Source organism: Chlamydotis macqueenii, chromosome Z (genome assembly GCF_036417535.1).
Source record: "Chlamydotis macqueenii isolate bChlMac1 chromosome Z, bChlMac1.mat, whole genome shotgun sequence".
Taxonomy (NCBI): Eukaryota; Metazoa; Chordata; class Aves; order Otidiformes; family Otididae; genus Chlamydotis; species Chlamydotis macqueenii.
Genome location: NC_141593.1, coordinates 46,972,967 through 47,000,488, shown reverse-complemented (window position 1 = coordinate 47,000,488; position 27,522 = coordinate 46,972,967). Strand labels below are relative to the sequence as shown.

At 41.2% G+C, this 27,522-nt stretch overlaps 1 protein-coding gene across 1 annotated transcript in view; it reads right to left on the bottom strand.

Annotated features, from left to right (window-relative positions):
* SYK (spleen associated tyrosine kinase) overlaps positions 1-27,522 on the bottom strand; it is a 63,633-nt gene that overhangs the window by 27,325 nt on the left and 8,786 nt on the right. The window contains exons 2-3 of the mRNA XM_086770355.1: positions 6,273-6,719; positions 5,386-5,546 (exon numbers count right to left, since the gene is read on the bottom strand). Coding sequence (XP_086626481.1) covers positions 5,386-5,546; positions 6,273-6,686 — 575 coding nt within the window. The 5' untranslated portion in view covers positions 6,687-6,719. The remainder of the gene's footprint in view (positions 1-5,385; positions 5,547-6,272; positions 6,720-27,522) is intronic.

Here is a 27,522-nt window from a genome sequence, read left to right as displayed (position 1 = left end):
TGTTACATGTATCAGGAAGACAGATTTTTGGTCAGAAAAAAGACAAGAAAACTCTTATGGACAACTGCACATCAAAATTTGTTATTTTGAAATGGTATTACAAGTGTTAACTATTGTGACATATATTGTGACAGTTTAGGCTCTAGAGGTCATGAGATACCATGATGAGTAGTGCTGTGAGTCATTCTGAAAGTCTAAACTAGTTTTGTCCTCTTTAGTATAACTTATTACATATTGAAGACATTCTTACGATACTAAAATTATTTTTTACTTTTCTTTTACAGTTGTTCACATTTTATGTGATCTACATATGGCTATGAACCCATATAAAAGGACCATAGAGACTAAACTACTAATTATGCAATGCCTTCACTCACTATTTCCTTAATGTTGAACTTTTAAGCTTAACAGTATTGCTTCAAAATTTCTAGTTCTTAACACATATGCAAGATCACATGTTCATATAACTGAAGTGGTCACTACCAACAACAAACCAAGATGTGCCAAGAGCTATCATATACTTAGCAGAGTTTTTTCCTATGTGAAACTGCAGAGAAAAATAACATTTCTTACACTGCTGGTCTGTCACCATTAGGAAATTTTTAGTTTATTTTTCAACTGGTCCATGCATGCATGCACTCACATAGACAGTATTAGCAATATTATCAGTTATATTATTTTATATTACTAATATAAATATAATTTCAATATTACTACCACTATTAATAATATTACCTATTATAATCTAGACAATACTGGCCACCATATTCTACAATTATGCCCCCAACAGGCAAAGTCTAATGAAAATCTGATACTTACCAGAAGTCTGGTAAGAAACAGAGCCCTATACAACATGAAAGCCAATGTTAATGAAGCTAATAGGAGCTTGAGACTTAAATCAAGTTCTTTATTTTCAGCTGTTCTTCAGATAATTTTAAGGATATCATATTTTCCTCCTATTCCACTGCTATAATTTTTTCTCCAAATTCTGTGGCTAGAGTGGCAATCTTTCCTGAGTGTTCTTCTCAGAAGAGGTGGGCACTGCTTCCTATTTCTCATCATTCCATGACATTGTTTCTATGTTTGGCTTTGAAAACAAACTCTATAGCACCTGCATACATACTTTTTTAATTGACTTTTCAGTCATGACAAAAACTTTAAGAAGACCTTTGAAAATTCACTAGCAAAGCACCCACAACTAGCTTGGAACTTTTCCAGCAGCTTGAATGAGTGGCAGTGTTAGACTTACGATGCTATCCATGGCATTTTGAACTGCAATTAGGAATGTTTTCAACTACTTCCATACTTATTATACAAAAACAATTTCTACATTTTATAATCTTGTAGTGCTGCAAAGCAGTACTAAAGAAATCTACACATCAGATGTGTTCTCATAGAGATCGCTGTACTGGATTTTGTTTCAAGGTAGGTAGGTCAGACAGTCAGTAGATTTCTGCTGTAATGAAGTTTTAGAGAACCTTGTAAAGGAGTATACAAAAATACTCTAGCCTTCTAAAATTAGTATTTTTTCCATAACAAACAAGATTATTTTTGTCATATACCAGCAGTTAATAAAGACCTCCTTGTGGACTTGTTGAATAGCTTCAGAGCACCTAATCTTGTCAAAAATATAGCTTCCCTTTCCCTAGGCTCCAATTTCTACCTCCACATGTGAACTTCTCTTAGACATTCAATGTTTCTAAGTTTTACCTTTCAGTCAGCTACCAGGCTTCAGTATCTCAATTAGTGTAAGAAAAACATTTCCTGAGCAGCTACATTCACAAGCACAAATTTACAGTCTTCAGTCCACAGGTGTACAAAAGATCCTGACATGCACTGTTACTGGGTAAGGAAAAAGCATGCAATGCTTGTGTCTGAAATGCAAAACAATGCACCTCCCTAGCACTCAACAATCTTGCTGCTACTGTTTCAGTTAGCTAACAAGTGAGTGGTTTATTTCTCAATACCTGCTGAGCAAGCGCATGTTAAGCAAACTCCTGCAGAAACCAGAAACTCTCTGAACTAGATGGCTATTTTGTTATTTGCTATGAGCCTCTAGGTCTACTGATCTGAGAGCTACTAGAGCTCCAAAAGGATAAATAACAGATTTCTGATACAAATTAATAATACACTACTCCTCTTGCTCCTCTGGCTGCTGAATTATGAGGCAGATGAAGATCTCACCTTGCTTCTTCCCCGGGACCATAAGAGTAAACAGCAGCTAAGTGATTACTGAGCTCTAAATCTGCCAGACAGTCCGTGCAGGAATAATTAATGGATTTGAAAGCACCCTACAGATGCAGAAGTAAACAGTGTTGCCCTTAACAAGAGACGCACGCTCAAAATAACATCAGTTATATTTTGTTATTATTCAAGCTCCAGTGGCATGTCTCATGGTTTAAACAGAACTTTAAGGTTTGCATTTTCTTCTCTAGGGGTTTATCTACCTGATATGAAAGTAGCCACCTGACTTCCATCAGACCTATGTAAGATATGCACCCACAGACAGTCCCACAGGAGAACATCTCACTGCTGCCTCTGCAGCTCATTGAGCATGTCACTGTGAACAACACTAGAAATGCCTCCTAGGCCATCTCTAAAAGAATACAGGAAAATGCTGGGGAAGTATTTCTATTTAAACTTACAAAAGATTAAAAAGAGACTAGGGTCTATAATGGAGACTGAAAATGTCAAATCTGCTAAGAAATTACACTCCCTCACTCCAAAGCCCATCTCTGCTCTTAAGAAATGTTAGCTAAAGCTTCCATTTCTTTGAAGAAAAGTTAGCTTTCTTGGGTTTTTTACAAAGAAAAACAAGCACTTTCACCACATAGGAACCAACGTGTGCAAGATGTAAACTGTAAAGCTGCAAGTTTTAATACATGGTCAACATCAAGACTCAGCTGATATAACACTGATTTGGTAAGACACTAATATAAAAAATAATAATTTTTAGAAAAGACAGGTCATTAAAAGAAAGGGTTGCTGCTTTGTTTCAGATTACATATCCACCTGCCTCCATGTCTAAAAAGCAGGAAAAGAAACTAGCCAGGTCACAGGGAAATAAAGAGGAAAGGTAGTATGGTAATGCTGTGCTGGTAATCTACTACAGTGACTAGGTTCATCAAAGCAATGAAACTTCTCCTGTGTTATGAAGAAGCATTCAGAAAAAAATTAATATTTTGATATGGGGGAAAGGGTAATCTTTGGCTCCACAGACTTTTGTAACAATTTTTTTTTTGTTTCAAACATAACAAAATTTGTAACATGTAAATTTTTTTTCATTGCAAACCGCCACTAAAGCAGCCAGTAAATGACCCTCTAAATGTGATCTCAAGAAACAGGGAGTATGAGGATGAAAAAGCAAAGACGTATAGCAATTTGAGTGAGAGTGACCATGACATGCAAAAAGTTCAAGGACTGAGAGAAGGGATTTCAAGAAATGAGATCTTAGTACACTCAAAGTATCCACAGGCAAGATCTGGTAGGAACTAACTCTACCAGAAAGAAACACTTAGAGGAGTTACTAGTCACACACAATTAAGATTGAAAATGCAAACTATCCCGCACGGAAACATGTAGAAGCTGCATCTATATTAGCAGTTAGTGGGGTACGGTAAGAGCAAACCAGTAAAGTGAAAAAGTTGGTACTGAAGAAGCACATCCATCTTGTACACACTCATGGGTGTTTATGTTGGACTAGCTTTAAAAAAGTCAAAGACAGCTGAGTGCTGAAGGAGACTACATAGGTAGGCGATTAAATTTCTCTCAGGAATTATGCAGCTCTAAGTGATCTTTCTTGGTCACAACCTTTAAGCTTTATTTTCTACCACACAAACACCTCCATCACGGGGGGCAGGGGGGTGGTGGTGTGTGTGTGTGTGTGTGTGTGTGAAAAATGGCTGAGTGATTTTTTTCAAATTAGGATTTTCTGAAATAAAAACTTTTTTGTTAGAAGTTTATGACTGGTTCTAATATTCACGAGATGACAACTGTTAGCCATTATCCTAAATGACACATTTGCACTCAGAAAACAAAAGATCATGAGATTGAGTAAATGCAGAAAATGAGAGACACAAAATGGCATTACTAAGGCAAAAGCAATTATTTCTGTTGCTGAACTGCAAAACAAAACACCACCGCTTTCAGTAAAACTGACAGTTATGGAACCCAAAGGTTGTTAACATAGGCAGTTTGTTTGTATTTCCACCGCGTTGCTAAGTCAGTGCATCAGGTGCTGGTGGCCAGGCTTTGTCAGTAGGACTGCAGGGGCTCTGTGAGGAGGCCAGGGACTGCCTTGGGCTGACCACAGCCCGTTCCAGCTGGCTCCAGCCAGAACCAATGGACACCCCTACGCAGAGCACTGCAGAGCACACCTCAGCCACGATGTGCACCGCACCTCCCTCTGTGAAAATATCCTTAAGAAAGAGCAGAAAAACGCATGGTAGGTAGCAGTGGAGATTAAAAAAAAAACAAACACAAAACAAGCAGCAGCACAAACACCCAGGGTAGAGGAGGCAGCGGGGAGGAGGTGCTCCAGGTGCCAGAGCAGACAGTCCCGTGCAGCCAGTGGGAGAGGCCATGGTGGATCAGGTGTCCCCACCGCGGCCCTCCAAGCAAGTGGGTATTTCCTGTACAGAGCCCACATTGCAGCAGGGAACAGCAGGAAAAGGAAGGAGCAGCAGAGAGAAGTTGTTATGGACTGACCACAGCCTCCAGCCCCTACCCATCCTCCCCCACTCTGCTAGTTGGGGAGAGGAGCCGGGTGTGAAGGAGTGAAATGGAGCCTGTGAAAACTGTGGGGGGTGCGTGTGAGTAGAATATAATTTTTTAATGTTTTTGTCTTTGTTTCTTACTGTCCAACTCAATTTTAATTGACAATAAATCAAATTACTTTTCCCCAAGTAATTGTTGTTCCTGTTACATAATTGTTTTGCCTGCAAGAATTAGTGGTACCTGATCTCCCTGTCTTTGTCTTGACCCATGAGCTTTTCCATCCTGTTTCCTCCCTCTGTTTGTTGAGGCAGCGGAGTGTGACAGTGGCTAGGCAGGCCCAGTTTAACTTACCACGGTCACTTAGTACTGCTTATCAGTTATAAAACAAAGTTCAATGAATTTTTCTTGGTATTGAGTTTCTCTGATGCTCCCTAGAATCAAACCTAGTATTTGACAACCTACAGTTTCCCATCTTTAGTTAAGTGGAAACTTAATCTTGGAGGCATTTACTTAGTACAGGAATGATTATACCATGTATGTCATGCTGGTCTGGGCTGTGTTACTGTGAATGAGGCACTTCTTAGGGCATACTCTCGTTTCAGACTCATTCAAGGGAAATGTGTACTAACACTGGTGGCAAACAGCAATTCCACAGAAAAAATAACTCACAGAAATTTTCCATTGTTTCTCGGCCCAATGAGGATACGGTGTTCTGACTCTTCCCGAGAGATCCTCCCATGGAACCATGGCATCTTCTCATGGGCTGTAGTGGCAATCAGCTTCTCCAGCTGAGGCTTTTGACTTATGATAGCTTGTTCAAGAGCATGCCCCTAGACAGTGGTAAAAAGACAGCAGGAAGCTCAAAGTGTCTTCTGCAATAAGAACATGACAGATAGACTCCCAGTACTGGATTGCTTTTGGGACATCCAAAATCTGCATGTATTTGTTGAATGTAAAGAAAATATCTGGTTATTACAAAGACATTAAAACAGAAACTAATGTATGGTAATCTAAATATCACAAAGCTGGGATTCTTCCTTTACCTCTGAGAAACAGAAGGAAAAACAACCAGTAAATTAAGTCCTTAATATATCATTATTTCAATTGAAAATTATGTCCTCTTTTTATGCTAATGAGACATAGCTAAGCATACTTGGTGTTACTCTGAGATGTCATAATGTACCTCCATATCACATAACCTATGTCAATTTACCAAAATAAACTGAATACGCTTTGCATTGTTGCAGCATGTCTATGTTGACGCATCAATGCAAATTTCCCAAAGGCAGACAGGATAGTTCCAATTTTACAGTGAACTATGTTAATATTTTAGGTATAACCTAGACACTTCTAAACCCATCTACAACCTATCACTTCCAAATTTCACCCAGAATCTGAGGGCAAACCCCCCAAGTTTCATCAGTTTTCAACTTCGGTTCATCAACTTCCTTCTAGATTGGGCTCAGACTCATCAGAATAAAAGCTGGAAACAAACGCTGCAATCTCTTTTTCTCCTAACTCAAAGACCACTTCACAGCAAATCAGCCTGGATTTACCTGCAAATTCCAAGTTTGTTTGACATACTCTCTGATAAGGTTCTCTTTTAAATCTTCAAAGGGTCCTGTTTTGGGTTCAACACCTGGTGGTCGGTTGAAAGGTTTTCTCAGTAGACAGATAAGGCCATCCGCTTCCTCTGAGTGATAGTTAATGAGTTCAGCAGGACTAGCATGCGACTTGCCTCCTGCAATAGCATATGAGCCACTCAGCTCCCTCTCAATTGTGTAATGATGAACCTTCCTTCCATGGGCCAAGGATAAGGCAAAGCCCCCCAGGTAATTCCGGCTTTGGCGGAGCAAGTACAGTCCATCACTCACTCCTCCTTGCATCAGATACTCCTCAGCTTCTTCACGTGTAATATTGCCAAAGAAGTACGGCAAATGGTTAGCAGGGTTTGCCATGTTGGAAGCCATGTTTCTTCTTTTCCAAGTAGCAAACTTAGTATTCTATATGTGAAAAACAAAGACAAGAGACATGAGTATCAGCTGAAAAAAAAAAAGATAAACCAGTAACACAGCAGTTCACATGTGGTATGTTGGTTACACATTTTTTAAAAGATTTTGGGATGCAGATCACATTTTTGTTTTTATCTTGTTAAAAGTTGTCTTTCTAAATCCCAGTAGAAAGTTTCTTCCTGTTATATAGTAATATAAAAGTTTCCTGTAACTGCATAAGCTTCCTTTAACTCTTTTCCTCTCTGCTCCTTTGCCTAGCCATACAGAGGTCCTGACATTTTCACTTCCCTGAATGTCTCTATCCATCCTTTTGTACTGGCCTTGAGGTGTTTCCCAATAAAAGGAAACAACTAGATAAGAAAGATTCAGTGAGAACAATTTTCTGTTACGGTTTTGTGCCATTATAATTTTGCTTATAAAAGTAGCTTATGCCAGCATGTGAGCTGAGTATGGACAAAAGTTCCATATTAAAATAGATAACATTCCTCTCCACAAAGATTTACCAGTATTTTTTTAAATGGAAAAAAAAAAGTGATAATGTCTTTTTTAACAGCTTTCATTTCAGACAGTATTTAAATAAAACAAAGACACACTACCAACAAAAACACAGAAGAGAATCAAGTTCAACAATCTTGAAGAATAATAGTGAATGTAACATAAAAAGCCTCAATTCTTTTATTCTTGCTTTAACAAGAAAAATAATCTAATATATATATGAGATTATATTATTATATATTAATATATGATATATTTTTTAAAATATGCACAAGGACTGTGTAGAACTCCAGCTACAGGAATATTGCTCTTGTGTTCTGTCTTCCCTGATTTATCCCAGCCTCTAACCTGCTTTCTCAGCAGGGAAATTTATTTTCATTAAATCCCGTGGCAGATTTATTCTGCCTGGAAAGCTAAGTATTGTGCTGGAATTACTTTTGTCTCTTTCAAGTTATTGAAGAAGAGACATCAGAATGCAAAAGCTGAATTTGGTTTATTATTTGAATTAGTGACATTTAAATGACTATTTAATGGATACTGGGAAACATACTCCAGATAAAGGTCCCTTCCAACCCAAACCATAACTGCTGATAACATTTAAGTGGATAGGAAGTGAATATATCGATACCAACAAGACTTCTATTCTCGCAAGAGTATTTGCAAGCCCTTTGTCAGATGAAGTGGTCTACAACTGCACTTACTTATGTAATCACAAGTTCACCAGTGGAGTCATTAATGCTTCCTGCAAAATTATGAGATTTTCATATTTCTCCTCCAAATGCTTCCCCAATCTAGTCACTGTTTAATCAGGACTGGCCACATACTGGTACATCTAGAGTTTATGGGGCATAAGATGGAAAAAAACTCCATTTAGGAACAGTTCGACATCTTCTTTCAGTCTAGAAAGAAGAAAACTCGCACCAAGTATTATTGCCTGTGCATTTGTAAATAACTTCACCATCTGGAAAATTACTTTCAGAATAAACATGAAATGCTGAATAAGACTAGCAGTACATGCTTATGTTCGTATTATTTGTGTGTGTTAGATTAAACTTTTCCTTATGAAATATCTCACAACTTCATTGCTAAATTTTTTATTTCCTAGTCTTTTAAGTTCAGTTCTGACAACTTGATATTGAAATACTCTGAAGTAAACAAACTAAGTGACAGCCTCTATTATCTGTGGTGTATTATGTAGATTTTAGGCTAACTAAGCAACACTACAAGTATGCTAAAGGAAAAACACTGTTGTTTCTTTGTATTTACAAGGTCACTGCACATCTTATATTATCTTCTTCCAATGTATATATACTAAGTAAAATGTATATATACAGAATATGAAACTCATGAACATTAACCCTCAAAATACTGTTATCTGTGTTTTATTCAGGTTACTGCAGCTCTCTTTCCCCACCTTCCATTACCTGGGGTAGAAGCGGACAAAGGGATCAGAAGTTCAATTCCTGCTTCTATTGCAGTGCAGGATATAGCAGTAAAAACAATGTGCCCTTCACAGTTAAACGAAAGGCATGATTTTAGGGAAGCCATGTAGCAGTCTGTGGAGTCAGCATTAAATAATTCAGGATGTATGTGAACGAGGTTAATAGACTTCTCAGCTTGCAGCATGCCATAGTATGCAACTGAGTTACATGAGCAAAAGTGGACAGGACTTTATGGAAGACCACGTAAGAAGGGAGGGTCCATAGTGCAAAACTGCAACTGAGGAAGGGTGTCTTAACGTAAGGCCTTTTCCCACATGGTGCTTCAGGTGGACACCTTCCCTGGCAGCTCTGCAGCAGGCAGAGCTGTGGTGTGCCTAGTGCTTAGTTCAGATGCAGCCCGTCAGTGGACTATAGCTGATTTGCTGTCTCTTGCCCTGAGATCAAGAAACAGTAGAGAAACACCTGTGCTACTCTTTGAATCTCTGAAGGGGTGGGGGCGAGGGGCATGGAGGGGAACACGCAAGTCAAATGAGCAAGGCTCACAGAGAAAACTCAACAGGACATAGTCAGGACAAACCACGTGTTGTGCAGATGTTCTGGTCTTCTCCCACCTTCCCAAAGAAGGGAGATATCAAACCTGCAGAACTATTGAAGCCCTACAAAACAGAGCTGTGTGCAGCATGTTATTTATTACTCTTGTGGTTTGCAACCAAAGGTTACTAGTTTAAGATCATGTACTATGCTCAAGTTAATACTTCTGGTATTTTTGTTGACAAAATTTCTCTCTACTTTCCCATTTAAATGTCTTGGTTCTGAGAATATGTGTTCTTAAGCCAAATGATCTACTAATACATCGTTTGTTTATTAATTGCAAAAGAAAGCTGTAACTGAAGAGACAGAAGGTGGCAGTCCTCAGTAAATCACTACAAAACACTGGTTCTGCATAAAATACTATGCAAAATGACAATTTAAACTGCACCAGATGAATACAAAGGCAGATTTCCTTAAACAGAACGCACTATTTCATTAGCATAATGCAGGGCCAGAGGATTGTAATCAACAGTACAAAGTCCAGTCGGAGGCCAGTTAATAGTGTTGTAACCAGGGTTAGTACTGGGGCCAATACTGTTTAAGATCTTCATTAAGGAGATGGACAATTGAGAGAGCACACCCTCAGCAAGTTCACAGATAATATACAAAATACAGAGTAGTGGCTGACACACCATAGGGTTGTGATGTTATCCAAATGGACTTGGAAAGGCTGAAGAATTGGACTGAGAGGAATTTAATGAAGTTCAACAAGGGGAAACATCCTCTGGAGCAGGCTTTCTCCCTTTGGGGCATCTGCCTTCCTGGCTGTGCAGCTGTCAGGGGCAGCCCCTTACATGCCTGTAAATCCCCAGCCAGGAAATGGCTGTGACAGGCCCTGACCTCGCTGCTTTTGAGCAGCCACACCTTCTGTGCCCATGCATTTTGTCCAAGGCTCCTGCAGGCACACACACAAGGCGTGCAGGCTCCAGCAGGACCTTCATCTTGCTCTACCAGCTTGGATGGATGAATGATCCAGACTGGCTCTTCACCAGCACTGCACAGCTGTAAGAGAGAGAAAAGGTCAAAATAATCCCATGCAATTCTCATGCCAAGAATGGTACTGCACTGCAGTACCTGTTCAAAGGACCTCAATAATGTTGTTGAGAACAAAATTCAAACAGACAAATGCCACCATACTCTTTATTCTGTGGGAATTTATTTTCATGGAAGCATTTCACGGAAGTTCCTTTTCTCAACAATTTTATTTTAACACTTAAAAAATTGTTAGGTCCTGCATGCCTAAAAAGGATGAAAACCTTTAGAACGAAATTAAGAGCTAATAAAACAAAAGTGGGAGGGGTGGCCGTAGGAGAGGAAACTCACATTCCCTGGCCACAAAAGACCATGATGCAATGGCTACTGAAATTAAAATTCACTTTGACTTTGATGTGTTTCAGATCAGGCTACTCCTCAGAGTATTGTTTTGTGTCAGGTTAGTCTCAGTATTTACCACACATTCTTCAGGGAGCTGCCTGGACACAAGTTCTCTTCGGTGGTCTGCTTTTTGTGTAATCTGTAATGTCAAGTTTTTCCACTGCTGAGAATTCAGCACGTTTATGAGTATCAAAATACACGTTGGAAAAAATCCTGTCTACTCATTAAGAAGTCACAACAAAGACACAAACCAGAAATGACAGGTATGCACAGCAATAGGACCAACAGTCTCTGTGTAAAATGTCTCTACTCTTTCTAAAAGATGTTTCAAACCACTTTACAAAGGGGGAGCACGTATAGGCATACCAAGTTAAATTGAGTACTCATCTCAGATACAGAAAGCAGAGAACGTGATACATCAAGACATGCAACGGGGTTTAAATGTTTATCTGGAAATCCAACTCAATGCTCAAAAAACTAGACAGTGCTGAGCTTCATGCTACTGTTCTGGCAGTGCTGTTGTTAACAAACAGCAGATTTGAAAATAGTTTAACTACAAAAGGTGTAGCCACACCTTTGGGGGCACCTGTGGATAGATGACAGTAAGAGTGACGCTGGAATCTGCCTAGTCAGCACTGAGATATTTTGTGTTCCCAGAGGCTCCTCATCTGCACGCTCATCATTCAGACTGTGGGACCGGAACTGGCCCTTATTACTTCTTGCTGGAGCTTGAATTTTAGTGATCCTCAACTGTCTGACCTGCTAACACATCATGGTGTTGGCCTGGACTCTCTTACTACCCATTGGCTGCAGTTCTATACACAGTTCTTCAATTTCCTTTAAAGTCTTTGATGATACATTTTATGCTGGAAGGAAGTAATCTGTTATCCTGAATGGTCAAGTTCAACTCTGCAAGTGAGAAGGTATTGGTTTTCACAAATTCAGTCTTTATACGTTCCTCTCTAATAGATGAGTTACGGCTATTATATCTAGATACAATAGCTAGTTCTCTTAATGCAATCAGAGTTTGTGGATTTGAGTCAGAACTTCATTCTTAACTAAAATGAGGCACTCAGAAATGCCACCATTGTACACAGGTATAGAACTGCTGAAATAAAATACACAGATTTAACTGCCAATAAATATCTTTCTTTTAAGGGCTGTTTGCTTCTTATTGACTGACTTAGTTTTCTTCTATTTTTTTAAAAGTTCTACTTGAACATGGCAAAGGAATAGAAATAAAAGCTAAAAAAAAAAAAGGTTTTGATTAAAATTCCCCAAAGATATTGCCTGCTGTAGAAGACATTGAGATGGATTCTGTAAAGTTATTTAGAGACATAGATAAGATTCAATCCTCCTCTTCATACTCTTTGACATAAAACCAAACTCCTTCATCCTGAAAAAGTATCAGCCCTCTTGAAATGTGATCTAGCAGTTCACAGCAAATTCGGAATTCTCTCAAGTACAAGAAATACCACAGAAGCCAAAGTAGACTCTGGCACCCAGCAGGACAATGGCACAGATGGGCAGATAAAAACATTTTGAAGAAACGGTAGATATGGTGGAGTCCTGAGTGGTAAAAAGTAGGTGTCTGTGATAGGTGTGTATTTAGACATCTGGGGTTCCTTATTGACACTATAACATCTGTTAGCAGCAGCTATGGGCAATACACTCCACAATCTCCAGTTTGTGAAGAGACTTCATTCCAGTACAGATAATTACTTGATTGCAGCAACTTGCATAGTTGCAGGATCAAATTGCCTATGATATCCCAGAATTGCCCAGAACATTTGTTCAAGAAGTCATCATTCTTTGGTAAACTTCAGTCACAAGAAAACATTAAAATACTTCACCTGTCTAAGGTGCTGTCACTTCTGAGATAAGGGCATCATAAAGACTTCTTACAATTCTGAGATGAAGACTGCGGGCAATAACGCATTTTTGACACAACACACATCTCTATACGGAGATCAAAGTTTTCCTGATAGAAGCTTTGACCAACACATTGAAAGAGCAGTAAAAAATGCTGTTCCAAGTGCAAGCTTGGTTTCTTTGACTTTGCTTACCATACCTACAAACTGACCTCCCAAAAGACAACAACACACAAATATAAGTACAGTCACTCCAGCTCCTAGAAGCCTATCAACATGTTCTTTGTGCTTCTCACTTGGGCCAAAAAGTGAGAGAAAAAGTAACACTAAATTAGTTATTTCCATCTCATCATAATGAGAACAATGTAAGAGCCACTTCTGGACTCCTTCCCTTCACCTGGCTACCTTAAGCATCTATCTGATGGTACCCAAGAGGACAGAAACTCTCTCTTAGGTATGCTGCACGCCTATTTCCAAGACATAGAGTACAAGCAAATGTTCTGGTGTCTTAAAAATAACCAGTAAGAGGCTTTTGTTTTATTATAATATTGAGATACAGTGGTCACTGCTCTGACTCACTGGCATTTGTTGAAGACTCATTTGGAGTTTGAGTTTGTACAGGTCAGGAAGTCCATGAACATGAGCCAGCTCATACACAGGTGACTTAATCCTTCCACTCCTCATGAAAGTTAAACCAAAACCATACAGAATTCCACAGAGAGCAAATAATTACATGTAAAACTAAACAGGCAACAAATATACATAAAACTTCCAGTTCTTTCCTGAGTATTATCACTTCTCACAACAAGGCAAGGCTACAGCCCATCAGTGACCTCCTTATATGAAATCACCACATGCTACTCCTGTAAAATATCAATTAAAAGTCTGTAACTAAATTTTGAAAAATATCAAGGCAATATTATGGTGGGAATACTAGAAACTTCCACTGCCAATGATCAATATTGGTCTATTCTAACTGGGTAAGCATTGCATGGTTTCAGCTGCTGTTCTCATTCTGCTACTTCACCTTAAAGTTATACATGGAATGGACAAATTCAGTAGTCCGAATTTACAAAAATTTGCTTCTACAGAAATCTGCATTTCACAGATCAGTCAGAACAACTGTCACATCTGATTTTGTTTTCTTATAATCCTATGAGTTTTCAGTCAAGGTCTTAGCTAAAGGTCAAGAAAAAAAAATATTTCATTCACTCTTTTAAAAACATGTTTCTACACTATACTAAACGCTTTCCTGTGATGGGTAAATTTAAAAATGTTGTTCCTTTTTACTAGTTTATAGTTCCTAATACAGAGATTTAAAAAGACTCCATTGGCTGCAATTTAGATGACATGGCAGTGCCAGTGATGAGGGACTATCTCTTAATTATTCAGGATGTAAAATGGAGAAGTTCAAAGTTCAAATAAATAAGAAGGACTGCTATAAAAAAAACCCCATAAAATATGGAGAAGATTTCTCAATTATCACTGAAAGAACAGTACCAGGATGCTTATGATCTCTTAGATTTCACAAGCAATTTATTATTCACAGCAAACTGTTTCAGACAACAAAGATCTGATTTACTTTTGTAAAACAGGTTAATGTTGATGGATTTCAGGCAAGACTTCTCCACCATGTCTAATATATGCAGAATATTCAGTGTGTGGCAACATTAGTTTGGACTGCGTTAGCATCCCATGGACATGCAAGGAGCCAAATACACACACAAAACACTAGATAACAGTTAAAAACTTATTTATTCTGGAAGAATTTTTGAGTTTGAGATGGCTGTTCTCTTTGGTTGGACGTTCAAAATCTTGTCTTCCTTTTGGGAGTTAAATACTCTTCCAGGATCAGTAATAGAGTAGAAGAAAATGTATTTGGATTTACACTTTTCTCCTCCTCTAAATTCCTCCAGGGGACAAATACTGCTGAGCTTGTCAAGTCAGCACAGTTACAAATGTGAGGCTGTAAGATGGAGATTAAGTCCCTAAAAGGGCTGAATGTAAGGCTTTACCCTTGAGAGGGCTGAAGGAAGCATGGCTGGTTACCTGAGAAATGCACTTGAATGTAATAGTAAAAAAGGATCTGAAGTGCAACTCTCCCCATAGCCATTAAACTTTACTTTTAAGGAAGCTACAAACACAAACAAGTATCATGTCTATCTTACATGAAAGAAAAAAAAAATGCAAACATAGGAAAATTAGGTACCCACTTCCCCTGAGGTAGGTTCCTCATCAATGACGCAGACAGTGGGTACTCCAGCAGGGAAGTGGAACATTCTTACAAAACAGAGGAGCAAGACTCAGGAAAACTCACCTGGAAACTGTTAGAAAAAAACATGTGTTGACCATACTGATACCTTTAGCTTGCTTCTCCTTCATCTCTTATATTTAGACAAGGATAAAGGTAGAATAATTGTTTTGTTGAAAGGTTTGCATAGCAGTGAGCATAGTGTTACTGAGGTACTAATCTCCACTCTAACATAAAAAATTATAAATAGGAGTATGAATCTTTCTACAAAGACCAAACAGGAATGTGGAAGGGGACTTAAGGATAGTGAAAGAACTGAAGCGTGACAAAAGATCAAAAGCCATGTAGTGGTGAAGCAGTGTTCTGAATAAGCTCTTTATTTGAACAGTTATTTTTTCACTCTTACTTTGTTTTTCAAAGTAGTACTCTATGAGAAATGTATGAAAGTGAAGAAGTAAAGTTTAAAGCAAGTATCATTTCCATAAAAAAGACATCAGAAAGGCTCATCAGACAGCAGAATTATGAAAATATCCTGACTGAAACAATTTGTTCTGGGACACTATGATATTTTAAGCATGCAACTTGTAACTTCAACAATTCTCTGTTCATATATAGAAATAAAATAATATTAGAACAAGGTGAATACACATTTTTTTTTCTAAAATTCTTGTTCGATTAGCCTTCTTGGAGTCAAGATGTGTTCCTCTGTGAACAGCACTACAATTTTTAATTCTAAGATTCTTTCCTACATTTCCAGCTTAGGCAACATACTAAAAGCTGAAAGGAATTCAGCATGGATAGGATTAGAAATACAAATTTGATGGTCACTTCATATAGTTTATTAATTATTTTTATACTTTCATGGTTTAGTATAATCATAGAATCATAGAACAGTTTGAGTTGGAAGGGACCTTTAAAGGTCATCTAGCCCGAACCCCCTGCAAGGAGCAGGGACATCTCCAAACAGATAAGGTTGCTATTACCTCACATTTAAAGCAGGTACCTCGATTTTTATAGTATTTTAACAAATAAAATGTGTACAAACAATCGGTCTATTCCCATTTCTTCACCTTTAAAATAACCTTCCAGTCTGTCTAGGCAGCTGAATGGTGATCTTAATTTGACTCATCAGATTATCTTTAAATGTCTTCTTTACCTTCCTGCATAAACACGAAGATTTAATTTCTATCCATACCTTAGGAGAGGAATTTTTACGAGAAAACTATGCAGAAATAAAGGAAGACCACAGTAAATGTTTAAAAGTAAGTCATCAGGGAAGGAAATTAAGAAGAATAACATTTTTTTCAAGACATTCAAACAAACTAGAGCTTGATTGGGACACTACAGTTAACTTTCTGACCTACTGAAAAAATCTGAAATCTTATTTAATTCAGCTGATAACACTGATGATTTTTACAGCTTTTGTTGGCAATGACTTCTCCAAACAATGACCTGTTCATCACACCGAAACATGTATATAGTACTGTCTCAAAGGGAAAAGGGACATGCACAGGATCACCAACATGTTTCTTCCAGTATGGTGATCTTCTTCAGGGAAGTGGCCTGGCTGTGTACTGATGTTTAAGGCAGGATGTCTCAGCCTCCACCTACTGCATCTCTAACTAGATTACAGCCTGCCTTTCCATTACTAATGCCTGGGCCTCCTTCCCAATGTGTTTTCTCCAGTTTCTTCATGAGAAGTTTTCCTCATGCAATCAAATGCCCGTCTCTGATCTCTGCATCCCTTTACTGACAATGTAAGAATTACTCTGCAGTGCTTTTTTCCCCTGCACTTCAGACTTTAAAATGAGCCTTCTTTCATCTCCAAAAGCTTTCCTCTTGTTAGACATACACAATGCTGATGGACATACAAAGCATATCTGCTAGTTTTAAAGCAAATTTCACTTTTATTATTTCTTCAACATCAGTCTCTCTCTTTAGTACTTTTATCAGATTTACCTGTCTTAAGTGCCAAGTTCTGTATTTTACTTTGGAGCAATTTAGTTTCAGAAGCATTTTTTTTTCAGATATTTTGATTTCTTGCAATGCTTTTAGGATAACTACAGTATTCCTGCTAGGGTTTTAAAATACTGAGATGTATTCTCTAACAGAACTGCAGCTTAAATAAAGTCTGTCTGGGAACAAACAAGGAATGTGGTAGCTCTGGGCTCAGAAGACTTTTCTGTTGGGAAGTTCACAGCCTGGATCTAATAATACCATCAGTGACCTGTGGGAGTGTCCAATCTGTGGAAAGTTTGGTGTATTCTCATAATCCTGAAAGTTAGCGGCCTTGCTAGTACCTTTCTCAGCTTAAGAAAAAACAATGTTTGCCCTTGTTCATGTAAATCCTCAGCATCATGGTCACATTAGAACAGACAACTGCCTGCTGAACAGGCGGTATTGCTGCTTCATGTGCTAGGTTTAGGGAAAACACCATTTACCTCCTCTCCCTTGTATCAAGGGGTTATTCACCCAAGGAACTGAAAAAAAAATCACAAACACACCTAAAATTATTATTAGCTGAAAAAAAAAGTGATTTTAGAAATTGTTTTCTTTGTATTTGCTTTCTAGAGTATTTTCTTTTTCTACACTTGTAGGGAACTGCGCTCGGAAGATCTCGTATTGTGATGGAAAGATAGGCTGACCCCTCCCCTAGGAGTGCACCGCCCATGAAGGCGGAGCCAGCCGATATATAAGCGTGTGATGCAGCCTAATAAATTGCTATTTGCATTTCCACCACGTTGGTGTTGGGGTGTTTATTGGCCCCAGGGTGGGTGTCCCTAGACTCCACATAGCACCTTGTGGATGCAAATAGGCATAAGAGGGAGGTCTGCCGCCGCCTACAGGCACCACCGATCCTGATCACGAAGACCGAAGCCAACAAGTGGTGACCCCGACGTCATAAACAAAGGGGTCCGACGTGACCAACAAGATTGGTGGTGGAAGTTGACGTGATCGAGACCGGTGGGACCGACGGGGCCACAGAAGCACACAGTAGGTGTGCCTGGGCTAGCCTACCAGGTTGACGGCAGACCAGAGACCTTGAGAGCCTGAAGAAGGGAGGAGGTGGCTGCAAAGCAGCGGGACAATGCCTGTGGGCGGCTGGAGGACGCTGCAGTAGACGCTGGGGGGACTGCAGTCAAGGAGACTACTATTAAGGTATTGGAGGGTCTGGTGAGGGTATATGGGATTTATATTAAATCGGCCTTGACCAAAGATTGTATTGATTATTTGATACATTCAGGAGCGATAAAGACTTCTGCTAATATTTTTGATAGGAAAAACTGGGAAAACATCAGAGGCGCGCTTGTGGGGCTTGCCGTTTTAGGTAAGTCAGAAAAAGCTAAGACCTTGAGAAAGGTCATCAGAATTTTAGAAAAGGTGCGTGAGGAGCAAGAGGCGTGGGAGGAGGCAAGAGTATGTGTATTAGGGAAAAAAGAAAATAGCGAAAAAATTGTGCAGACAGGACCCTCCTTGGTAGGAGACGAGGTGACCTTGAAAGAAAAATGAAAGGACGTTGAGGAGGACGAAGGCTGCCAGATCAAAATGGCTGCCGGGTTGGAGGAGAAGAACGTGGCAGAAAAGTCGGAGCAGAGTAGGACACGCGAGGAGGACTGGCCACCCAAATCGCCTGGTGCCTACCCGGTGGAAGGGAAAGAGTTAAGGGGACCCCCGCCTCAGTATCCATGGGGGGATCTGGCAGAGGCGGCAAACTCGGATAGGCAGAGGGCAGAGGAGGAGGAGGAAGCAAGGAGGGACCGTAAGGCATGCGAAATTAGAGAGGAACATAAACGCAGGAAAAGAGAAGAACAGTTACTTGATTGGGTGCCCGGCAAGAAGCTGTCCTTGGATAGTGACTCAGAGGCAGCGGGACCGCCCCCATCCCCGATTCCCGCCAGAAAATGGCGTCAGCCCCGACCGTCCTTCCCCTCGTCTGAGGAAGAAGGCGGAAGGCATAATCACAACGAAGGAGAGGGGGGGAAAATTCAGCGGTGGGAGGTTCCTGCTGCGTGCCGGGAGGGGGCGCGACCGAAAGAACGGGTCGGTACGCCCACAACACCAAAAAGGGCCGACACCCAAATAAGGAGATAGGTGCAGAGAAAATGTTACAAAGTCTCATAGTGGGAATGCGGGAGCTGACTGCTGTGACCTCCCACCAGAAAAGGTTACTAAGTAACATTCCGCTGGGGGAGGGACATGAGCCAACAGACTGGAACCTGACCGCCAAGGAGTGTATCATAAAAGGCGTTAAGTTAGAGTCAGGGATAACCACAGCCTTCCCTGTAAAGGCGAGCCCAACCGGAGGGCATGAGTGGACACCTTTAGAAGCGAGGCTTGTACAAGCGCTATATAAAGTGGTGAAGGAGAAAGGACTAAGGGATGAGGAAACACAAATTTTATTAGACAGTGCCCATGCTAGCCCATTAACACCCGCAGACATAAGGCAGCTGGCAAAAGCCATCTTAAACCCCACATTATTCATACTATGGAAGGAGGCTTGGCAGAGTGGATGTGCTGCGATAGTGCAGGCAGCCACTCAGTCAGAGCATCCTCTCCAAGGGACCACTCTGGAAAGGTTAGTGGGAAGAGGTCAATTTACCATGCCAGCTGCACAAATCACAGGGCTAAGGGGAAGAGAATTCCAGGCTACTACAGAACAATCGAGAAAAGCCTATGGAGAAACTGCAAAATTAGAAAGGCGAGCAGAACCTTGGACCACCATCGTACAATGAGTAGGAGAGAGTTTCACAGAATTTTGTGGCAGGCTCCGGAAGGCCATCTTAGAGTCCAACTTACCGGATGCGGCAAAGGAACCAGTTTTGCTTGAATGCATCAGGCAGCAAGCAAATCCGATGACAAAAGACATCTTAAAAACTGTGCCGCCAGGGACCCCCCTCGCCCAATTAATTAGAACAGTGTTGCAACAGGAAAATTTGCAGACAAACCAGCTTCTTGTAAAATCACTGCAATCAGCAGTAATGGCCACAGTGGGACCAAGGTGCCACAGTTGTGGGCAACTTGGGCACTTTCAAGCTATGTGCCTTAACAGGCAGGGACAGAGGCCACTGAGAGACCAGAGAGGCCAAAAGGGTCTTTGTTGGATATGTGGTAGACTGGGACACATGCCACACGATTGTAGGCAAAAATTCCAACAGGGAAACGGCCAAGGGAGGCTAGCGCGCAGAGGGGCTGTGCCTCCCTCTGGAGCGCGAACCTCTGCAGCAATGACGGCAGCCTGGCAGCAGCAGGGGACAACAGAGGCGAAGCAGCAAGGCTAAAAGGAAGCAGCCTGGGAACCGTGTCACTCCCAGGAGTGGCCTTGGTCTTAGATTGTGCCGACAAGCCCATGGTCATGCTTTGGATGCAGCACGGAACCGGCACAAAACCTAAAGAAATAGCCGTGACAGCCCTAGTAGACTTGGGGGCAGATGTCACTGTTATTGCTGCATCCGTGTGGCCACAATCCTGGACGGCCCAATACGACGGGACCGTAACAGGCATTGGGGGAGAACAGTCCATTTATAGACGTGTCCCTGATCAGACTAACAATAATAGACAAAGATAAGGGGCCCTTGATTGCGCTACTGCATCCAGCCATCACGCAGGTTGCGGAATCGCTGCTGGGCAGAGATGCCGTTGTACAGATGAAAATAGGGCTAAGAAATTTAGATTAGGGGCTGCTGCCTCAGGCATGGTGATGCACGCTTTGACTTGGAAGACAAATGATCCAGTCTGGGTGGAGCAGTGGCCTTTAACATGCGAAAAATTAACTGCAGCAAAAGAGATAGTGGCTAGAGAGTTAGCAGCAGGACATTTAGAACCATCTACCAACCCTTGGAATACCCTTATCTTTGTTATCCCCAAAAAATCAAAAGCACAGTGGAGACTACTACATGATCTTAGCAGTCAATAACCAAATGGAAGCAATGGGACCGCTTCAACCGGGTATCCCATTGATCATAGCCATACCGGAGGACTGGCATATTATCATCATTGATATAAAAGACTGTTTTTTCAGCATACCGTTAGCCTCTGAAGACAAGAAACGCTTCTCATTCACACTTCCCTCGATCAATCAGGCAGAACCAGCGCAGAGATGGCAGTGGATGGTATTACCTCAGGGAATGAAAAATTCACCAGTGGTCTGCCAGCGGTATGTTGCCCAAGCCATGAAGCCCACAAGGGAAAGATACCCTGAAGCATACATCTGTCACTATATGGATGACATTTTGATTGCTACAAAGGAAAAAGATGAGGGTGAGATGGTATTAAATGATATGGAACAAAACCTGAAAAGGAAAAATCTCCATATAGCAGAGGCAAAAATACAGAAGGGCCCACAATTCAAATATTTAGGAGCAACTATAATTGGAAATCAGGTAATAGCACAATCATTGAAGTTAGAACCAGAGGTGCAGATGCTAAACGATGTGCAGAAATTAGTGGGAGCAATACAGTGGCTGAGATCATTTGTATGTGTACCTCAAGAGTTCATGAAACCGTTTTACGAGTTATTGAAAGGGAAAGAAATTTGGGAAAGCAGACAGTTAACTGCGGAGTGCAGAGATATGTTGAGCCAAATACAAGAAAAAAATGAAAACTCAGGCAGTATACAGGTGGAATCCTAATGAGGAGTTGGTGGCTTGTTGGGGGTTCATGAAGGAGGGAGTGATTGGATGCCTGGGAAGTATCAAAAACAATAAGCCAAGACCTATGTTATGGTTATATCAAAGGTCTTGTAAAGATGCATTTAGCCCACATATAAAGGCAGCTGCAAGCATGTGTCATCGCTTAAGAACTGCCAGTCTGAGACATACCGGACAGGATAAGCTCATGATACCATGGACTAGATCTCAGTGGGAAAGATTGTTTAAGGATGAGGACGAATTGCAGTTAGCAATTCACGGTTTCCCAGGAGAAGTGCTCACAGGCAATCAAATGAACTGGCAAAAATATGTACAGATACTACAGCAATCGTTAGAATTGAAGGTCCTAGACTCCCCACAGCAAGGAATAACATACTTTACAGATGTCTCTTCTCAGACACAAAGCGCCGCAGTAGTTTGGAAAGTGAAAGGACAGTGGCAGAAACAAACATGGACAGAACAGGGAAAGAGTGTGCAGTGGCTAGAGGCAAAGGCAGTACAAATGGCGTTACAGAAAGACAAAGATAAACATATCAATGTGTGCACAGATTCCATGTATGTATACAAATCAGTATTATCTATGAAGAGAGGGGGACATTGCAATTCCGTAATTGCCATCATGTTATTAGATGCACTGCAGCAGAGAGCAGGTACTAGTAGCATAGTACACATAACAAGTCATCAGACAGGACCAGGCCCACTGATTGAGGGAAATATGAAAGCAGATCAAGCAGCTGCAGGGATCTGGACAGTGCAAGATGCAAAGACACTTCATGAGCGTTTACACCTAGGAGCAAAAGCACTAGCAAAAGAGTGTAAAATACCTATCTCAGAAGCCAGGAGAATCGTAGCGACCTGTCCGTATTGCCAACATTCTCCACTATGGGAAGCAGGAGTCAATCCTAGAGGTTTGGTGGCTAATGAAATCTGGCAAACTGATGCCACTGAATGGCCCATGTTGAAGCCCAATTTCGTACTGTTTGTAACAATTGACACATACGGCAAAATTATTTTGGCAACATCGCATCAAAAGCAAACTGCTAGAGTAGCAGTACAACACTGGGAAATGGTAATGGCATGGCTAGGAAAACCAGTGACCATAAAAACAGACAATAGGCCTTGTTTCACAGCACAAGCTACACAAGACTGGTGTCAAAAATGGGCAACACAATTGAAACACGGTATTCCATACAACAGTACAGGGCAAGCAATCGTTGAACGGGCGCATAGAACATTGAAAGACAAGATTAGGCAGCTTGGGGAGGGGGAGGGTTATACAGGAGCAATACCCCAAGCAGCCCAATCCACAATTTTAAATTGAGCATTATATGCCCTAAATCATCACATCAGGGGCAATAGCGATGATACAGCAGTGCAGAGGCATTTCAGGGAGCCCAAAGAACATGAGAGGTACCCCTTAGTACAAATAAAGCCACCTGGGACAGTAGATTGGGAGAAAGGATGGAAACTGAGGGCACTGGGAAGAGGATATGCCGCAGTAGAAAGAGATTATTGTCTACAATGGATACCAGCAAAGTGCATTAAGCCAGATCTTAAGGTTACCAGTAGCAACTGAATTAACACACTGTGAAACTAAATCTGCTATTGAGTCTCTTCTTAGAGGTCATCCTCGGCATCCTAGGACTGCTGTGCCTAAGTCAAGACGTGGAGGGTGGCTACTGGAGGAATTGGATGTCAAAGAGGAACCTGACGAACATGTGTGTCTACTTGCCGATGACGGATGCAGTGAGAACATGTTACGCATTCGTGGCGCTGCCCGGAACCATCACGACGGCGGTGCCCCAATTGTGAGAAGCGGCTCGGAGAGGAAGCACGAGAACGGTGATAAAGATAACTGATTCTGTCAATTATACATGTACGGGGGCAGAAAGGCATGGAATAGCAAATTGCGAGCACAGAGGGCAAAATTGGGTTGTCAATTGGGTAAATTCAACAGCTATCTTAGAATTCAGAAGCTCATGTATAAACAAAGATAAAACAATAGACACACTAATACAATACACTGAAGAGATGAGCAATATGTATCATGACTGGCGGCGGATCAGTGAGATAATCCACCTTCGAATGTAGATTATTTAGGTTAATTCTGACAGAATGGGATGGGAAAGAACACTGGTTTTCTGAGCCTATGAAGGTAATGGCTTCGATAAGGCCGGAGAACAAAAGTACGCCGACTATATGGATAGGACCTGGGAGTGAAATAGAGGGGCATCTTAATATAGTCCTCCCAGGTCTAAATGACCCTTATAGTTCTATGGTAGTAAAATTAACCGATGCTATTAACGGCACCACGCTGTCAATAGACTATTATGGCCCAGGACGGCACCAGTGCCTAAGAAGTCCATTCGTTTTCCTGTGCAATGAGACAGTCCATTTTTGCATAAAGCCTGGAATAATATATGGGGTGTGCACCCTAGAGACTTTGCAAACATTAGCTGTGACAAAAGAGGGAGGCTCAGTGAATCGCAGGAAGAGGAGGGTATAATTAGAAGAAGATGCATTTTCAGACGTGTGTGATGATAAAATTGCAGTCCCAGACTGGGACAATGCTGGGGGATTTTTCACTTTGATGTTCACACCAGGATTGGCTGCACAAAGAGTCACATTAGCTTTGAAGAAGGTGACCTGTCACACATTGAAGACATCAAACCTCACAAAGGCAATACTTGCCGACATGGAGAAGAGATTGGGCACACTCAGAAGGTATTGGAGGCACATGCGAAGGTAATAGATTTAGCATTAGAGCTCCTGGGTCAAGGAGGCTGTGATGGAGCCGTTATACAAAATCTATCATTCTGTTGCCTCGATAACACAGATTATGAGAAGATAGGAAGGAGGAATATATATTTGAAGAAGCTTGCAGATAACATAGCAGATAACGCAGACATAATGCGTATAGATTTGGGTAAAGGTTTGAACGCGGTATGGGAGTGGATTACGAGCTGCTTCAGTTGGGATTGGTTATATACAGTTCTGGTAGTTCTTGTGATTGTATTTGCAATGTTATGTTGCGGTTTACCTGTTTGTATGTTTTTCGGAAGACGGGTTATTGTTCCTTTATGTGTATTAATGGATGATAGACATCAGCAAGTTACATATCATTTGTTAAGGAATGCATGGTGAATAAAGTTGTGCCTTAAAGTTTATCATGGGGAGGGGGAGATGTAGGGAACGGCGCTCGGAAGATCTCGTATTGTGATGGAAAGATAGGCTGACCCCTCCCCTAGGAGTGCACCGCCCATGAAGGCGGAGCCAGCCAATATATAAGCGTGTGACGCAGCCTAATAAATTGCCATTTGCATTTGCACCACGTTGGTGTTGGGGTGCTTATTGGCCCCAGGGTGGGTGTCTCTGGACTCCACATAGCTCCTTGTGGATGCAAATAGGCCATAAGGGGGAGGTCTGCCGCCGCCTACAGGCACCACCGATCCTGAAGACCAAAGCCAACACACACTGAGGATAGTTAGATGTTTTTATCTTTACTGAAACATGCCAGAAAAGCCCTTGTTTATTCTAAATTGCATCTGACATTGCCAGGCACTCTAAATATTGAAATACTACTACTGCCCTATTATAAGGCAAAAAAATGCTTAGAAAAAGTACCACAGCATATTTTCTTTGTTATTAAGGGGTTTCCTATATAAGCTTCTGTAGTGAAGCCATGGATGGGATCACTAAAAAAACATTCTTCACTGATGCCAGGAATCTACTGTTCTCTTGCACCACACCTTCCTTTTGGGACTCCTCTGTCTTTGGCAACCTTTCCATATGTCATCATTTTCCTCTGAAAAGGTTTTTCTGCTTGGATCCTTTCAAAAGGCTCAGAATGCTACTGAAAAAAAAAAAAAGGCTGGCATTTATGGATTAGAATAATTCTTTCCCTGGCAGTAGAAACCATACAATTTTCACATATATTTAAGAAAAGCAGGAGGAAAAAAAAAAAAACAGAAAAAAAAAGGTTTTGGTGGGGTTTTTTCCCCTTTAGAAAAAGAAAAAAAAAATGCTAATCCTCACCATGCTCTATCAGTCATTCCCTTGCCTCCTATGACAGAGAACTCTTACACTGTCATAAATGCAGCCATTGCCTCTGGCTAAAGATGTCTCTTGTCAAAACAAGCATTTCTGCCTTAAAACAGGTGGCACTGTATGGAAGCCTGTTCCCTTTGGCAAAAGTACTTCACTGTGATCAGTACCCATTAAACTACCATATAAAAAGTAGATCCACTGGGGATGAGCTAACGTCCAGAGGAAAGCACTCAAGATACTCCAGGCAGACCCTTCTCTAACCTCCTGTTTTCCCACTGTAACAAGGTGTGTACAAACTTATTTGGGCACAGACAGACCCTCACCAACACCAGCTGTAGGCTCTGCAGCAGCTACAGAAGAGTACAGGTTTCTTCCCAATGCCGACAAAAAAAAAAAAGCCAGCCTGCGTTGGGGTGCAGTTATAAAAGTCTTTCTCAGGGAGACCAAAACTACCTCTGAACACTTCAGAAACTATTGAGCTGAGTTACATAATATATAAAGTTCCCCTCTGGTTTTGTTTCAAGTTTAGTGCCTTTCCAGAAATACAGTAAAAAGTAGAACTCTTCTATGCACCACAGAGGCTACTTACTACATCTGCACAGAACAAGCTGTGAAATGAACTTATAAAGTTGGTGAAAACGTGAAGAGCAAATAAAAAGTATTATCAGCCTACTTGAAAAGAGAATCACTAAAATTAGAAGGAACTGCCTACCCAATGGCCTGAATATTTTCTGGTTCAAAGGTACAGTGACATTAAGTATGTCAGCATAGGCTGTTTCCAGGTGGAATATATTCTTATTTTTACGGAAGACTTTTTACAGAGATGGCTATGATGAAACTGTTATGGACAAAATAGCACAGTAAAACCAAGACACATCAAACTATCACTAAACTTTCTCAGAAACAACTTCAAAATCTTTTTTTCAAGGTTCCCTACTGTCATTTTTTTTTCATAGCTCAAAAAGAAGTTGCAAGAAGCAGATCTACCAGAGTGCTGTACCAACAACACTGAACAGAATTGTTCCTCATCTTCCAGGAAGGCAAAACCTGGACTACCCACCCAATTTCCAAACACATATAAAAAGTCCCCAGCCAAATAACCAAAAACCCCATTGACACATGCAGAAGAGAAAGGAGATGATGCAGAAGAATGGAAGCTTGCAACAGCAAAGACCAGCAGGAGGAAGAGACTTCCCCCAAAACATTAGATGCTCTTGCAGAACTGCTTCGCCACTCCACAGACTAAAGAGGACAGACCCAGCACATCAGGAGAGACACTGGAGAAAAGCACAGCAGCCCAGCCTGCTCGTATAACGATCAGTGCATCTAAGAAGAGGTGATGGGTGATAGCAGTGGGTGACACTTGTCTGAGAGGTAAGGAGGCACCCACTTGTTGACTCCACGCATTCTCAAGAGAAGTGTGCTGCTTACTGGGGACTCATATCAGAGATGTCACCAAGAGACTACCAAACCACATACAGCCCAGACTATTATCTGCTGCTGCTGTTTCACATGGCCACCAGTGATACATCCAGGAGCAGCCTGAGGAGTATCAAGAAGGATTTCAGAGCCCTGGAAGCAATGGTTAAGGAGTCTGGGGTACAGGTAGGTTTTTTTCATCAATCCCCTCGGTCAAAGGGAAGGCACCTGAAAGGGCCACCTGAATCTGGCAAATGAACAAATGACTACAGGAAGAGTGCCACAGCCAGGCCTTTGGCTACTTAGACCATGGGACTTGTTTGAGAAGCCTGATCTACTGGGGGCTGATGGGGTCCACCTGACAGAGAAGGGGAAGAGCGTCTTCGGACAAAGGCTTGCCAGGCTCATCAAGAGGGCTTTAAACTAACATTGACAGGGAAGCACAGTCAATCCCACCACTGTCAGTATGGCATCAGTGCCAGCAACAAATGCCCAGAACCCAGGGAAGGATCACATGTAAGTATGAGAGAACCTAGAATGCGGCACAGAGGAATTACTATTGCTCCAGCCAGCAAGCTGACTTCATCGGAGATCTGGCCAAAGTGCCTCTATGCCAATACATGTAACATGGGGAACAAAGAGGAAGAGTTAGAGATG